At 43.5% G+C, this 15,243-nt stretch overlaps 3 protein-coding genes across 13 annotated transcripts; 2 read left to right on the plus strand and 1 right to left on the minus strand.

Moving 5' to 3' along the window:
• The first annotated feature begins 736 nt into the window (after positions 1-736).
• PHAX (phosphorylated adaptor for RNA export) lies at positions 737-6,304 on the plus strand. 3 transcript variants are annotated; one of them, XM_061553527.1, is made up of 7 exons: positions 737-856; positions 2,272-2,595; positions 4,187-4,401; positions 4,766-4,930; positions 5,074-5,194; positions 5,373-5,456; positions 5,564-6,304. In XM_061553527.1, exons 1-7 carry the CDS (start codon positions 773-775, stop codon positions 5,858-5,860), a joined length of 1,290 nt encoding a protein of 429 aa, XP_061409511.1. In that variant the 5' UTR covers positions 737-772; the 3' UTR covers positions 5,861-6,304. The 3 variants fall into 3 exon arrangements, with proteins under 3 accessions (XP_061409511.1, XP_061409510.1, XP_061409512.1); XM_061553526.1 differs by having other exon boundaries at positions 753-892; XM_061553528.1 differs by having other exon boundaries at positions 840-892; positions 2,277-2,595.
• A 179-nt stretch (positions 6,305-6,483) lies between these two features.
• On the minus strand, positions 6,484-15,186 carry LOC133343750 (uncharacterized). Of its 9 annotated transcripts, none has more exons than XM_061553529.1 (7): positions 15,039-15,086; positions 12,644-12,798; positions 9,567-9,645; positions 8,221-8,317; positions 7,784-7,933; positions 7,528-7,638; positions 6,484-7,080 (listed from the first exon to the last, which is right to left on the minus strand). In XM_061553529.1, the coding sequence occupies exons 2-7, from the start codon at positions 12,751-12,753 to the stop codon at positions 7,049-7,051; spliced, it is 579 nt and encodes a 192-aa protein (XP_061409513.1). In that variant the 5' UTR covers positions 12,754-12,798; positions 15,039-15,086; the 3' UTR covers positions 6,484-7,048. The 9 variants fall into 9 exon arrangements, 8 of the variants coding, with proteins under 8 accessions (XP_061409513.1, XP_061409515.1, XP_061409516.1 ...); XM_061553531.1 differs by lacking the exon at positions 15,039-15,086 and adding an exon at positions 13,618-14,161 and having other exon boundaries at positions 9,567-9,654; XR_009755283.1 differs by lacking the exons at positions 12,644-12,798; positions 15,039-15,086 and adding an exon at positions 10,667-10,762 and having other exon boundaries at positions 7,784-7,930; positions 9,567-9,654.
• Positions 10,897-14,742, plus strand: SPMIP10 (sperm microtubule inner protein 10). The gene is made up of 3 exons (XM_061553542.1): positions 10,897-11,071; positions 12,797-12,905; positions 14,015-14,742. Exons 1-3 carry the CDS (start codon positions 11,034-11,036, stop codon positions 14,213-14,215), a joined length of 348 nt encoding a protein of 115 aa, XP_061409526.1. The 5' UTR covers positions 10,897-11,033; the 3' UTR covers positions 14,216-14,742.
• Positions 15,187-15,243: the final 57 nt, after the last annotated feature.

Here is a 15,243-nt window from a genome sequence, read left to right on the forward strand (position 1 = left end):
ATGTGCTCTCACTTGGTTTCTTTAAGTCAAATTAATTATCGTAAGCAGGTGAATGTTAGTCAAATTAATGTATAAAGATCCCCCTGTAGCCTTAATATACTGTTGGGGTAAGTGCTGTTAGCTAGCACTTATTAAGGCCGGCACGGCACACGAGGGGGTGGGTGACCAGCACCACGCCCGGCCGCCTTTGTCTCCCCCGTGGTGATGTTTAAACACCGCACCCGATACTCATTTGAGGCTGAGTCGACCTGGGGGAGGCCCAGGACCGGCTCATATAATCGCCTGCCGTGAGAGGGAATCGAACTCGGGTGCCCCCGCTGCACCACCGATTACATAAGACGGCATTTGGTAACTCAACGTAACGCCAGTGATGAAGTATGAAGTCTCGCCCCCCCCCCATACACTCTACACACCCCCACACACCCTCTATACCCCCCCACACCCTCTATACCCCCCCACACCCAATCCCTACCCCCTACAGCCCCGACAAACCACCCACCCCCCCTACACTACCCATCCACACCCCCTACACTACCCAACCCTTATACCCCCCATACCCCCTAAACCACCTCCCACACCCCAAACACCCCCACCTCCCACACCCCTACATAAGATGGCGGCTCGTCGCCTCAACCATAGCACCGGAAGTGACGCGTCACATCCAATGGCGTCTCCCGTCAATATCCGGTAGTCGCCCCCCCCCCTCCAGCCCCCCCCCCCTCCAGCCCCCCCCCCCCCGCCGCCCTCACGGGGCCCCGCGAAGACTCCGGCCATGGAGGTGGAGTTCGAGGAGGGGGAGCTCGCCGACTCGGACTCCGGCTCCGAGAACCACGGCAAGGCGCCAACAACTAACAATGTACGTGCCTGGCCCTTCTCGTGTGCTCCTCGAGGGGTGGGTGTGTTAAATATGTGTCGTGGTTATTAATGTTAGACGCCTCACAGAAGCGTTGCTACTGCCGCACGCGTTTCGCGTCGCGTTTGAACTGAAGGGCGCGATTATCAGGCCACGGGCCCTCAGAACCGGGAGACTAATCTATCGAACGTATACAAATGATTTGTACGTGATCGCTTCAATGTAAATATGAATTACTACCCGTTGTCTCGTCGTTTATTTGCATTGTGCTGTGCCTTGTTGACACTCGGTGTCGTTTGGGGAAGGCTGGAACAACATCGTAGGCCATGTGGCCATGCGTGCTGCCTCGCGTTGTTTTGTATCAATGCATCAATGTTGTTTACAAAACGGCTATTGTCTTGTGCATGCCTAATCAACACATTCGAAACTTCGTGAATGATATTGTTTTTAAAGTGACTTGACGGCCAACGTTGCTCCAGTGGCTTTGGAGTGATTGCAGTGAATGTTATCATCACATGCGGTGGTGGCGGCAGTCACTTTAATGTACCGTATATATATTGTTCTTATTAACAAAGCTTCACACACGGAGCCCAGCTCGGTATGTGTCTAAAAGACGCGAGCACCGATTCGCCTAATATAGGACAAGGTCCACCCAACATTCTAAATTTTCTTTAAGTTTGGCGCCAATCACTGGTACTGTACATGACTCCACGAGTGAAACATGCAATGCTTCACTCGTAGAGTCTTAACTACTGTACAAACATTGCTACACGTAAGGAGAGTAATTACCATGATTTATACTACACGGGACTTGAATGCAGTGGTGGGGGGTAGCAGTGACGCACTGCACTGTGAACTTGGCCATGCGGAACGTCAAGTGGCGGAGTTATGTTCAGAACCTTCCCTGGGCCTCCCCATCCACCAACTATTACTGACCAGACGTGGTGAAGTAGGGTCAACCCCCACGACCGACACGTCACGGGAAGGACTATGTCCAGCAGTGGATTTCTAAAGGGCTTGATAGCATTTCGATGTAAAGCTTTCGTGACTGCAGGGATTCATCTACAGCAGTGTATCTTTAACACACGGTGTTATACTTGCTCCTTGTACGATGGGAACACATCTGAACGGATTTCCTCCTCCCGGTCAGTTTTTAATTGGCAGTTGTGCTCGTTGTACAAATACCAACGTGCATGGTTTTTAAAAGGTGCATCGTACCTAAAGTTGGATTTACTATGTCGGATAATATGTTGTTTGACATTGTATACCGATGAAAATGATTTTTGTCACACGTGGTCTGTATGGTTCTCGTTTACCCAGGTCTCTTGGGAGACGTTCAATCTCAATGGGCTTGCACCTGCAATTTTTTTTTAAAAGATGTAACATTTAAACTTGTCTTTCATGCGTATTCCTGACAGGGCAGCAGCGCTCAAGGCAGCAACACCACCAATGCGACGTTTGACGCCGGTGCTGCAGGGGGCCGCTCGTGCCCCCCTCTCATCGACACAGCAGTTCGGTACCGCGCCACTAACAAGGGCTTTTCCAGCAATGATAGCGACAGTGACTCAGATGACGACGAGGAGCGCCTGTGGAGGAGAAAAAGGCTGAAGAACAATAATCAGCGGCCCCCCGTTCCGATGGTAGCTCAGCCCATTCCCCCAGCCAGGGGACCGGCTCGCCCGGCTTCCCGCCCTTCAGATAATTCCAGGAAGGTGAACAACGTCTGGGGCGCAGTGCTGCAGGTAAAACGCATTTTATTTATTGTGTACGAACTCATATGTTGTTGTAAAACGTTATTGGTAAAAGCATAACCAGGAGAAACTAATAATTTGTGTTCCAATCCTCGAATCACTGTAATTTGCCAGTTATTGGCAATTTGTGACTGCACCCATAACCCACGACAGCAGGGGTGGGGAACCTTTTTTAAATCCTTTATATTAAGTTCACTTGCTTGCTTGCTTGTGCACTTACGACCGTGCAAATCTTTCGGTCGTTTTTTAACCCACTTCCCGTGATCCAATCGAGCTGACATTTTGCACACAGACTCGTTATGTGTGACAATTTATTTTCATGAAAAAACATTTTCCATAACTTTACACTTCATAGGGAATTTTTTTTATATTTAATTACCAATTGCTTAATGGTGGCAGGCAATCATCTGACCCATAGGTGGCAGCCATCTCAAGCCAGAGGACGAGAGGACTCTAGCCGCCACGCATATAAAGGATTTATAGTGAAAAACTTTGTTTTTACGGGTTATTTTTTTTCTGCCAAGGGCCATTTGGATATTTATAACATAATTTGCGGGCCATACAAATTTATCAACTTCAAAAGTAGCCTGTTATATTTGGTCAAACATTTAATTAACTCGCCCCTAATGCGATGGCTGGAACTGCTTCTCTTTGGTGAGGCGTGTGATGTTAGCTGGTATTGATGTTGTTGCTACTCGCAACTACTTTTCCAGGTTTGCTCCTAGATTTATTGAATTTCGAGTCCCGCCTGCGGTTGCCTTGGCAGGGCCAGATAAAATTATTTTGCGGGCCTTATACGGCCCGCGGGCCGGACGTTCCCCACCCCTGCACTACAGGAATCAAATAGCACGATCGCAGAGTGGAACTTCATGGGAAAACATGGAGGAAAGATTTTACTTTTTAATTTCGCAATTTTTATTAATTGGTTGATGTCGCACAGCTTATAAAGAGGGGAAGTGAAGGGACTGAATCAAGTTGTAGATGAGTGGCAAGGGTATTCCAGAAACATACAGCAGCAATACATAAATACATACAGTATATATACAGTATGTATGTATTGCATAATGCGGATGCATAATTTACGTTGGTTACCATATAAATAACCCAATCGGCAATGGATACCCTGATATGCATTCATTACCTCCCCCCACTTCGCTCAAGAAGGGCTCAAATGATACCATCACATCTATCCCTCTATTTAAGGAACGAAACAGGAGGATTTCTCCACAAATCTGGTTATCACCTAATAAAGCTAGTTGTAATTACTGGCGAAACGTCGTACTCAGATTGTAAATGTTGTGGCTTGGCTTTCCAACACACTGGTGGTGCTGTACTAGTGACGAATTGGCCAAGTTCTGTTTACGTGACAACCCTTACTAGTTGGCTGTGTCGGGTCGGGTGGTGGCGGGTTTTCACGACATATTTACGTGATCTAACCCAAAAAAAACCTCTGGATTTATGTTATAAGACAATGTTAATGGAGTTCGTGATGTTTTTTTATTTGTGTTTGTATACCACTGCCAATGCAGTCACTTAAGTTAGATTTTTGTGCTTGATATATTGTTGTGCCTCTTAATTTCAGGAACAATGTCAGGATGCTGTGGCCCAGGAGATTGGTATTCTGGGTGTGGAGGCAGACCTGAGCATCAGGACCCGTGATTCTGAAAGTTACAACTACATGTTGGCAAAAAAGATTCGGCAAAAAGAAGAGACTCAAGAGTTGCTCAAACTAGAAGCTGAGTTGGATGGCTATATGCACACTGCGAGCAAGGATATGCAGTTGGCTGAGGAGCAGTGGTGAGGACTTGTATAAACTTCAAGTGCAATTTACCGTACATTTATTAGTATAATATATTACTTGAGTTGCAATACAGCAATCAACTGGATATAGGAGAAACACACTGACTCTTTAATGTGTTAGGACTCAAAATATTATCGTGTAAATTATGTTTGCATATTTATAAATGGAATATTTGGTATTTTTAAATTGTGGAATTATTGTTAGTGATTAAAAGACTGTTGCAAAATGTTATTCTAGATTTCTGTTTCCTGCTTGGAATTGACAATTTTAGATATTTAATTGAGCTTGTCATATATGTATTGCTCTGTAGGTGGCATTGTTTCTAATATGTATGTGTGTATACATCTGATTTGTCCTCAGTGAGGACCTCAAGGATGAAGCAAATGCACAGTCCAGAGTTCAAAAGCGGAAGCGTAGGCCGGTGAAAGAACGGCTCGGTGAGAGGGCTGAAATGGACTTTGTCGGTCGCTATGAACTTAAAGAGGATGATCCAGCTGATAGGATAGCTGAAGAAATTGCTTACAGGTGAGACACTTTATACTTGGTTTTCTTGCCACAGTAAACTTTGCTGCACAATGTGTTGGCCCTCAAATGACATTGCTCACAATGAATAAACCCAATGACCTCTCGGTTCATGCTTTTTTTAATGTATTTTTTATTGGTGTAAGGTTACGCGAAGCCAAAGAAGATTTAATTGTAAGAGTGGTGAGCATCATCGGTGTTAAGAAATCACTCGAGCTCCTTTATGAAACTGCTGAAATTGAGCGGAATGGAGGCTTGATGATTGTGGTAAGTAAAACAGTTTTCTTTATTACAGTATCATCATCAGCCAGGATCAATCATCTGCTGGATGAGGGCCTCCCCAAGCCGCTGCTAACTCTCAGTCCTATGGTGTAATAAGCACAGTATCACTTACCTCGTATTACTAACTTTGTATTCAAGTGAGTGACTTGTTTTCATTTGTAAGAATGGCACCAGAAGAAGAACCCCTGGAGGAGTGTATCTGAATCTTATGAAAAGCACCCCCAGCGTCACCCAGGAACAAATCAAAGTAAGAAATGTAATATCATCTCCAAACATTAAGATACCATCCGAAATGATGTAATAATTCGTTTTGATTGGACTGGCGAACTATAAATATTTTTTTTATTTTTTCAGGAAATATTCCACGAGGAAAATCAGCGAGACTACGCAAGTAAAAAGGCAGCCTTGAAGCGACGGAAGCATTTAGTGGCACGCTCAATGAAGCGAGCGATTCAGGGTCTGGATCTGCAGGACCCTGAAGATGACACTTCACGCGAGACCTTTGCCAGCGACACCGCCGAAGCTCAGCTGGCTGCTCTGGAAGATGTGTGCGGCCGTGATGTGCGCGCTCCAACTCCACAACCGCCTCCAAGCCCTGCCACAGGCGATTCACTCGAGCTTGATCACCCAAACGACCTAGAACTCTTCTAACCTAACTAGATTTCCTGAAGCTTGCTTCAAAATGTGTATATATTTTACCACCTGTAATTGTGTTTTCCTTCCTTCACCCTCCTTCAATGTTTCCCCCGAGGCTTGTAACCTCAAGACTCATGTCGTGTTTCCTTTGCAAACAATTTTTTCATTTCAGCAACAATTATACACATTTGCCCGTAACAGTGTGCAGGGGCAGCAGAGGGTAGTATCACTGGTAAATGAAAATACCGAGAATGTCAGTATCTAGATGACAAGCGTACCATTGATTTAACCATGTTTTTTTTTTAATGTGGTGATAAAGGCATTGTTTGATCAAAGCTAAAAAATATGTTCCATTGTTGTTACATTTGTTATTTGAAGTGTCTTGATGCATACTACAGTGTGTATTAGTATTCAAGTTATGAGTTCACATTTTCATAATAAAACAACATTACACATCCATCAATTTGTATAAACATGTTTCTTTTAGGGTTGCCATGATTTGGCATTTTGTATATCGTATGATATATGACTCAATAATCGCATCATCCTTTTTTCAAAGTATCGTTCAATTATGCTCATTTTATATTTCTTAAATACTGAATTTCCTGTTAAATGAGACAAAACTCAATGAAAGTTGTTGATAAATAGCTATTATCCAGTTAGAGATTTTACAAACGAATTTTCCCTGTAATTCATGGCATGGCGATTAAGACATTTTGTAGTTAATTTAAAGATTGTGTGGCTGACAGCATATGCCTTGTAAGCATTATAAGTTGTAATCACATGAGTTTTAAGTTTTGCTTGTATTGAGGGAACTGCAGTTGAAGGACCCTAAGAGTAATCTTTTGTCATACTAGAAGTACAGCGAAGCACAAACAACAGTGTGAAATACAACTGCATAGTTATGGGAAACTATTACTAGAAGTACAGAAAAACACAACAACAGTGTGAAATACAATTGCATAGTTATGGGAAACTGATATTGCGGTAATCACCCTTGTAAAATTTGATGTAATTGTATTGTGAAAGATTATCATGGCAACCCTGGATGGTGTGTATTTAACGATTTGGTTCATTTACATGTATATGTCATAAAACATCTGAAAGAAAGGTGTTTTAGAAATTGTAATAAATAATGCGATGTACTAAATTTGAAGCATTTGATTTTTGGAATATTATGTATTTATCTTCTGCATCAATTTCTCATCCACTCCATAGTTTGTAACGGCAGCACACTAAAAAATGCAAAGATATATGTTAATATCTGATGCCGAACAGTATAACAAGTTACTATACAGATGGGTGTGACGAAATGAGTGATGCAATTCTTATGAGGTAGGCCGAGACATCGATTTTTATCTGGATGTTTTTCAGGATGCTGAATCCAACAAATTCGATTTTAAGATATGAAAGTGAAAATAGAATCTCGGCACCCAAAATTTTGGGATAAAACGTTTAATAATAAAAAGTGTTTTGAACCTAGGCTACAAAGGTTTATGGATGTTTTTGGAAGTGCTGAATAAAAAATATACAATTTTTGATAGTTAAAATGTTTTAGGTCTCTCCTATAAAGAATACATTGTCAATGCTGATTGAAAGTGACGAAAGAGCAGAGTTATAATTAATTACTCTTGTGTTTTCAATGGTAACACTAACTTAATTTTTCGTTAAAAAAAACTTACCAAAGTCTTTTCCAGCAGGAGGTCTGGAAGCTGGGCCCATCGAATTCCAAGGGGATGTGTTGTAGGGGTTCATTTCTAACTTTTTCATTTCATTATGCTGCCTTTCCAAGTCTGTAAATGAAGGATATGCATCACATTTCATGATCAGAGGTAGCAATGTTCAAAGACCACTTTAAAACCCTCTACGAAGCAATACTTATCTACTGAATTAGTGGCTTGATAATTTTTGAGTGTCCACAATTCTCTGAAATCTTACTAGGTGAAGGGAAAAATGATGGTTGTGCTGTCCAAAGTCCATGGATTGGGCTTTCGTGAGGCCAGGACTGCAGTGGAGGTTGGCTGTGCACGGGGTCGAATCCACGTTTGAGAGCATGAAATGGACCGTCATATGAAATCCTTTCTTCTGCTGGTGAAATAAAGTTTAAAAAAGAACCGTTATTGCGTTTCCCATAAAACCTTAACAGGGGGCACACGTTTCATAAGAGACTGCACTTAATGTCAGTTCCCGACAGAAGGAAGATGTATTGTCTACCTTGACTGGGTGTAGACCTACAAGTAGGTACTGTAATGACAGGGCATGGCATATATACATCAATATATGAATCGTATTTTCGTTTAACTTTTTGCCCTGTGCAGTGCTCGTAAGACGTGTGTTAGTCTCATGATGTCTCATCTTGGAGATGATTTGCGCACCTGGTTTTTGTGACGAAGAGCTTGGCCTGCAAGGAGGATTCTGAGCCCAAAGGGCTAAGGATGGAATGGGCTTGAGATCGATTATGAACGAACGGTTCTAAACAAAAAGGATAGAACACGTTGAGAATAATTATTAGTGTAACAGGTAAAGGTGCAGCCCTACAATGACTTGCTCATGCTACTGCTGACAGAAGGAAATCTACAAGAGAAATCTCTAATCAGTTTCTCTGGAGGATATGTGGCCTACTCTTCTACATTTGCCGAACGTCTCGGGAGAGATGGTAGTGCCCACAATTCACCCCACCATATTCGACTTTGACTAACTGGTGTACCTATTTATACTGCTAGGTAGACAGAGGAAGGTAATGTCAGAAACGTGGCCATTGTTTAACCATGAAACCGGGAGATCAAACTGGCGACTTCAAAATTGTAACTCCAGGACCGTTTTCTCATCACTTGGCAGAAATACATTGTGGCTAAGTTGTGTAAATATAATAATGTTCTCGAAGGGCAGGAATTTTGTTTGCACAAATGTAGTCTAGTCTATGCTTGTAACTATAGGATAAAAAAATACATGTTAGTGTGAAACCCAAACATGCCTGCTAAGGATTGACTGGTTTTACGTCATAGGACAGGGCAAAAAGTGCGGTTTTCATTTAATTTGTCTGTTGCTAGACACCTAAAATATATGTACCACGCCCAACAAGTTAACTGAATCATTTGCCTTTCGTGGAGTGTAGTCTCTATAGAAAGAGATAACCCCTTGGTACCGGGTTTAAGTTATGCTTAGGAATGCAGTGGAGGGTTAGTGGTGAAATGTTTTTTGGACCACACATGAACCTGACCCCCTAAGTTCAATTCCCGGCAACAGCTAACATCAGTGGCAAGTCATCAGAACCTTTCCTGCTTCTCCATTGCCTTCAACCTGCACTGAAGTATGGTCTAACAACCCTCATGATTGAATGACGGCGTTGGGAGGCATTCATCCAAAGGGCTTGCATAAATTATTCAATAATGCGGTAGATTGAAATACATACAGTACAACTACATTTGCAAAATACAATTAACTAAATGTGGTATTTGTGTGAGTGTTTATTTTTTATGACTCAAACCTTGCTGCACATTACCGGGATCTTGTCGTTTTGTGCAAAGTATGTGTTTGCATTTGACCTCTTCCACAATTGTGTGTAGAGACCTTACGTGGCCACACGGGGTATTTGTAATTTGACTGTGCAATGTAAAAAAGCAAACATAGTCTCTATAGTAATACACGCTCCTTAGGCGCGTTACACGATCTGTAGAGGTATTTGAACAGAGGTATGTGTGCGTATTATTGCCTCACTCACAATGCTGGGCATATACACGATGGGCCGGTTGCTGTTGACGTTAGGTGGTACAATTCGTGCTGTTACTGGCCTCGAGATCCTGTCGGCACTCGGAAACACACACAACGCAGTCTAAATGAACCGTGTTTGTTCAGATCAGTTCGCAAATTCACAGAATTATTTCGTTACACATCTTGTCAAGCCCCGCTGTAGAATGAGTGCCTCTCCACGCCGCATACAGCCATGGGGGTTGTTTGACCATACTTCACCACACTTGTCGGGGTGGGTTGTTAGCGTGAAATTTGTACCCGTGCTGCCCCCCGCCCCACTCCATTACCAACCCGCAGTGACCATCATGGTGAAGTATGGTCAAACAGGCCCCATGACCAACACGCCTTCATTCAGCAGTGGATTGACAAATCTGTAGGTAAAGTTACGAAAAGTAACAGACAGCCTTGACAGCGATGAACTTGAAACCCCACAGCCGTTTTCATTAACGTTGCCTTGTACGTTTTAATACATAGATTAGATAAACATAAGTTGTCTAACATTTCGGGCAATGGTCCTTTGGTAGTATACATTAACCCAGCATCCTGAGTTATAATCCCAGCCACGGCTATCATCCGGTCTTGGGCTACCCCTTCACCAACCCATACTAACCAGCCGTGGTGATGTATGGCTAAACAACCTCCACGACCAACACGCCACGGTGGGAGGCCCTCTTTTAGCAGTGGACTGAGAAAGGGCTGTAAATTATGAATAGCATCTCCTGGATTGTAACGCCACCACTGCAATATTAATTAACCTTCCTAACGTGAAAAAGGTTTAACACAATTGTGAATTCTTAAATAGCGGGTGATCCATTGATAGACGCAGCGCTGAAATAATTTGGCAGAAATCACAGATTAAGAAAAAACAACACTTCAAAGCATCTTACATGTCTCCTACCAATCCCAAAACACATTGTTAAATATTTAATCGATAAGATACAGAGCCGTCGCGGTCGCAATATTCAATCACCTCTTGAGAAGTAACATCATTATTAATCAGTGGGGTATCTATACTCGCAATACAATTGCATTATACATCTATACTCGCAATACAATTGCATTATACATTACCCCTGATTATACATGTTCACGCTGTACTCCACAGCAAGCAGGCGGGTGAATTTAAATTGAAACGTGCCCACCACTCGTCTCGTGCCGTGACAGACGCAAGTGGCACATCGAAACGTTTGGCAGCCCCTACTTATAACGCTTTTGAGTGGCAGCAGGGGGATAAGTGCATGCGTCCTAAAGGGGGGGGGAGGTGGTGGAGGTGGTGGTGGGGGCAGCCCACGCGCGTTTTTTTGTCCACGCAACGCTCCACCGAGCCACACGCGTCTCAAGCCAAGCCACGTCCCAGGGCTCCACGAGCACCACGCCGCTCACTCCGTGGCCCTCCTTGGCACCGTTGCGCGTGTTGCTACCAACTCAAGCTCAAGGCATGGCCGACGTGGCAACAGCGCGCAGCAAATCGAGATGGTAAGACGAGCTGATTTTTTTTAAAATTCGCACACACAACGCTGGGTTTCTTAAGCGGTCGTATTTCTCTCTGTCCGTGCGCTATTGTCGCCTGCTATTGCCTGGTATTATCGTGCTGTTGAATCCCGCTACCTCTGGTAAAATCCAGGATGTGGACATATATTTAGTCTGTCTATCACTGCGCATTTATTTATAATTATCATCATCATGATTAAAAGCCATGGTCAACCGTTGGATGAAGGCCTGCCCAAGCAGTGTCGGTCATGGGTCGTTTGACCATACTTCATGCTGATCGGTGTGAGTTGGTGAGGACGGGCAGGGCCAGTCCAGAGATCGAACCCGCCACTGATGTTAGCCGTGGCCAGGAATCCAATTCAGGTGGCTGGGTGTAAAGTGTTGCTGTGATAAACACTGCTCGACCTCAAAGCCAAGTAGAAAATGTTATCTCCCAGCACTTATAAACGCGTGTATATAATACTAATACATTATAATAAGCACTTATAAAGAGATGCTATATTCATGCGTGAATCCAAACAAGAATTAGCTGCGAATTGTTTATAGTGATGGTCCTTTAAAAGAAAAGGTTTGATTTAGCACTATCCCATATATCAGTAACTTGCAATCCAGATGCCTCCAGTTCGATCTCCGGGCGCGGAAGTTGAATAAATGGGCAAGTTTCTTAAATCTCATCGCTTCTGTCCACCCAGCGGCATAAATGATTGCACCACAATCGATCAACGGGTCGCGTGTGGTCGGGTAGATTGTAGCTACTCCCACCTCTTCCAAGATTCTTGACTAGTGTGGAATAATAGGACAAATACATTACCTAGAGATCCTCTCTAGAGCTCCCTCAAGTGGAGGCTCTTCGGCCACCAGTGGCACAAGCAATCTATAGCCGGGCTGCACCTTTACCCTAAAGTTTAAGCTCACTGTAAATATATATTCAAGCATGAATCTCAAGATTAACTACGCGTGGCTTCTAGTGATGAACGATTAACAAACTTTTGATGTGGATTTGCCCCATGTACCCGTTACCGGAACACTGCAGATCACCACTTAATAATTGGTTGACATTTGACGAGCACATTGCTTCACGCGATAAACGGATGATAAATTATGAAAATCACTTCACTATGCCGACCGTGCCCTCCCGCAGACACACGGATACGGAGCAGTCGACACGGGCGATAAATATTTCACCTGAAGGGCCCCAGTGTCTTGTAGAGCGATGACAGATTTGTGGATAGCTGCCGGCCCTATTACAATTCACTGCCAATGTGAGTTTGGCTCTTGCAAAGTCATCACCATCAGCACCAGCAGTAGCCATCAATCCACTGCTTGGATGAAGGCATCCTCAAGACCTTGCCATCTCTCACTATCCTGTGATTTAACAATTCACATAGCACCGGCACACGAGCCGAAGGTCATACACATTATTCAAAATGTACAGCTTGGATGAAGGCCTCCCCTGTGCCGTTTCAGTCAATCGGGTTTTTGTTTTTTTCAATACTTCACGCTGGTCAGTGCGGGTTGAACGAAGATAGATCCGGGACCGATTCAGAAATCACTCACCACTGATGCCAGTCGTGGCTTTGGGAATCCAAAGGAAATACGATTTGCCAGGGTTTTGCGTCACCGCTCCACCGCAAACGTGTTTCAGGTGCAGCATTGTATGGCTTCATCGTTAATCCTTTGTGTGCGTGTGTTGTGAATTTCCTTCCGAAGCTCTGTGGAAATGCACACGCCCAAGTTCACAAGTCGCCACCCTCTCATGCCCCAGAGATACGTCATGCCGTGGAAACAGGACATGAAGAACAGGGCACTCATCCTCGAGGTGCAGAGAATGTGTCCTGATAAGTTGCGTCTGTCGCCACAAAGGTTGGCACGTGGGGCGTTGTTACATTACAATGCAAGGCAAATTCTGATTATATTTTACCGATTGTTTATGTTTTGTTTCGTGTTCATTTTCTACAGTTTATATATATTTTACAGGACTTTACATATGTAATGAGCAAGTTACATAATAGAAACTGAATACGTATACCAAATGATGCAAAATCGTAGAACAGAGCCAGAAATAACATTTACACTGCCTGTTTAATGGCCATTTATTTATTTATTTAAGTGTGCCTTAAAACCTCACTGCATCTCAATACCTTATTAGGATAATCCTGCATTTGGAATGTTTGGCCCATACATAAAGTTTGACAAAAGTTGATTAAGGTATCTTTAAGATTGTTTGTTTCAGTGTTCATACCCAAGGTTTATAGAGCCAGACCAAGACATATTTGGCATGAGAAAAGTTCCGCATGAATGCCAGAGGCTCAAATAAAGTTTCGAAAGCGGGATAATTATGGGTAAGGCTGCAATTTCGTCATGGTAACATTTGGTGAAATTCACGGTTAAGGTAAAGGAAGAAAACAAACAATAATTCACAGAAAGGTCATGGATTAAGGTCAGAAAGTATGTATTAACGCCATTATTCATCACAATGTGAGAGCCAATTAAGGGTAAAAAGTCTCAAGCATATGAACTTGTGTGTGCACCTCTGATGGGAAGCGGTAACACCGGTGACGATTATTCGAACCGGTCCTGGGCATCCCCTAGGTCGACTCAGCCTCAAATGAGTACCTGGCGCAGTGTGTAAACATCACCACAGGGGAAACAAAGGTGCTCGCTAACAGCACTTGACCCAACAATCTTAAGGGTCATAATAAAAGTTTTTTGGTTAGATCGCGTAAGTATAAATGTGTCGTAACCCTTCACCACCCGACACAGCCATTAAGGTTTGTCACGTACACAAAACGCGCCAATTAGTTACTACTTCAGCCCACCGGTGTGTGCGGAGAGTAAATCCACAACATTTAGAATGTGAGTACGACGTTTCGCCGGTAATTACATCCAGCATCGTCGGGCGATTTGTGCAACCTCTGTTGTACGCAGAATGCGAAGAGAGCAGGTCTGTACTGGGGGCCTCACGAAGAAAGCCTCTTCTTTGATCGCGCCCAAAGACTCTGCCACGGGCAAGGGGGCTTCTACGTGGAGGCACCTTTCTGCCTCGCGATGGAGCGCTCTGCCCTTCTCCAACCCAGCCTCCACTCTCCGCTCTCTCGCCACCAGACTCTGCTCAAGGCGTGGAGATGAAGTGTGTGGCAACGTCTCCACGTGCCCCCCCCCCCCCCCCAACTGCATTGGCTTCAGAACACGTGGCTTTTTGTTTTGCTTGCCGAGTTGATGTTGTTGCTTCCACGTGTAATGCTGCCCACGTGTGCATAGCAAGAATAAATATAAGACTTCCAAGGAATTTAGATCAGGTGTGTTGCGTTCCAGCTATTATTTCAGAATGTTTTTTTCAGTCTTTTGCAGTATTGGATACTGCATAGGCTTTTAACTCATTGGAAATTGTTTGTTTTGCCATTTCATTTGATCCTTGAACGAATATTTCACTTGAATATGAATGTTGAATACAGTCATTTGTCCATAATAGAGGTTTTTGGGTTAGATCCGCGGATCTAACCCAAAACCTCTGTTATGGATGATATTGGTCGCGAAAGCCTACGTGTTAAACTGAGTCATTTGTGTTTGAAACTGGCATTGAAAGGACAGTACATACTGTAAAGCTTATACAATTGAAGCACAACAATTGTGAAATAAAATGAGTTGAAAACAAACTGTCTGCTAAATATGCTCACGTAGTGTATGTAGCTTCCTGTTGTTAGCAATGGAATATTAAAATGTGTTACATGATGAGACCCTGAATTATTTAAGAAGCCTTGAAAAGCATCCTTTATAATTGTTCCAGACGGAACAAAGGACAATATGTTGGGCTCACCTCAAGTGGTGGTTAAATATGTATTCGTAGTTCCTGCAATACAGGACAATGACGGTAGTACGTATGTGTGTTGGACTTCTTTCGCACCGTACGTATAACACATTGCACGGTTAAATGTTGCTGCAGGTAATTCACCGACCCCACCCAGGTCAGGGTGGGGAAAATTCCGTCCCAAAGGTTGCAGCGTAGACAGAAGACAGAGCCCGAGGCAAACCAGGCGAAGACAACGGTTGCCCCTACAAACTTGGCCCTGTACATATATTTATAAACAAAATAGATCCTCTAAGCAAAATACAAAGACATTCAGTACTTCTTTAGGCGTTTTGTTAACTTATTTCGC

This window comes from Lethenteron reissneri, chromosome 18 (assembly GCF_015708825.2).
Source record: "Lethenteron reissneri isolate LAM-NWPU_2019-01 chromosome 18, ASM1570882v1, whole genome shotgun sequence".
Taxonomy (NCBI): Eukaryota; Metazoa; Chordata; class Hyperoartia; order Petromyzontiformes; family Petromyzontidae; genus Lethenteron; species Lethenteron reissneri.

Coding starts and splice junctions, on each gene's coding strand:
- PHAX (XM_061553526.1), top strand. CDS start 773: ATGGAGGTGGAGTTCGAGGAGGGGGAGCTCGCCGACTCGGACTCCGGC. Junction 4,931..5,073: donor GCTGAAGAAATTGCTTACAG/GTGAGACACTTT, acceptor TATTGGTGTAAG/GTTACGCGAAGCCAAAGAAG. Junction 5,457..5,563: donor TCACCCAGGAACAAATCAAA/GTAAGAAATGTA, acceptor TTATTTTTTCAG/GAAATATTCCACGAGGAAAA.
- SPMIP10 (XM_061553542.1), top strand. CDS start 11,034: ATGGCCGACGTGGCAACAGCGCGCAGCAAATCGAGATG. Junction 11,072..12,796: donor GCGCGCAGCAAATCGAGATG/GTAAGACGAGCT, acceptor TTCCTTCCGAAG/CTCTGTGGAAATGCACACGC. Junction 12,906..14,014: donor ACAGGGCACTCATCCTCGAG/GTGCAGAGAATG, acceptor TGTTGTACGCAG/AATGCGAAGAGAGCAGGTCT.
- LOC133343750 (XM_061553531.1), bottom strand. CDS start 13,671: ATGCCCAGGACCGGTTCGAATAATCGTCACCGGTGTTACCGCTTCCCA. Junction 8,318..9,566: donor TCGTGTATATGCCCAGCATT/GTGAGTGAGGCA, acceptor CTTTTTGTTTAG/AACCGTTCGTTCATAATCGA. Junction 7,639..7,783: donor ATCATTTTTCCCTTCACCTA/GTAAGATTTCAG, acceptor CTTCATTTACAG/ACTTGGAAAGGCAGCATAAT.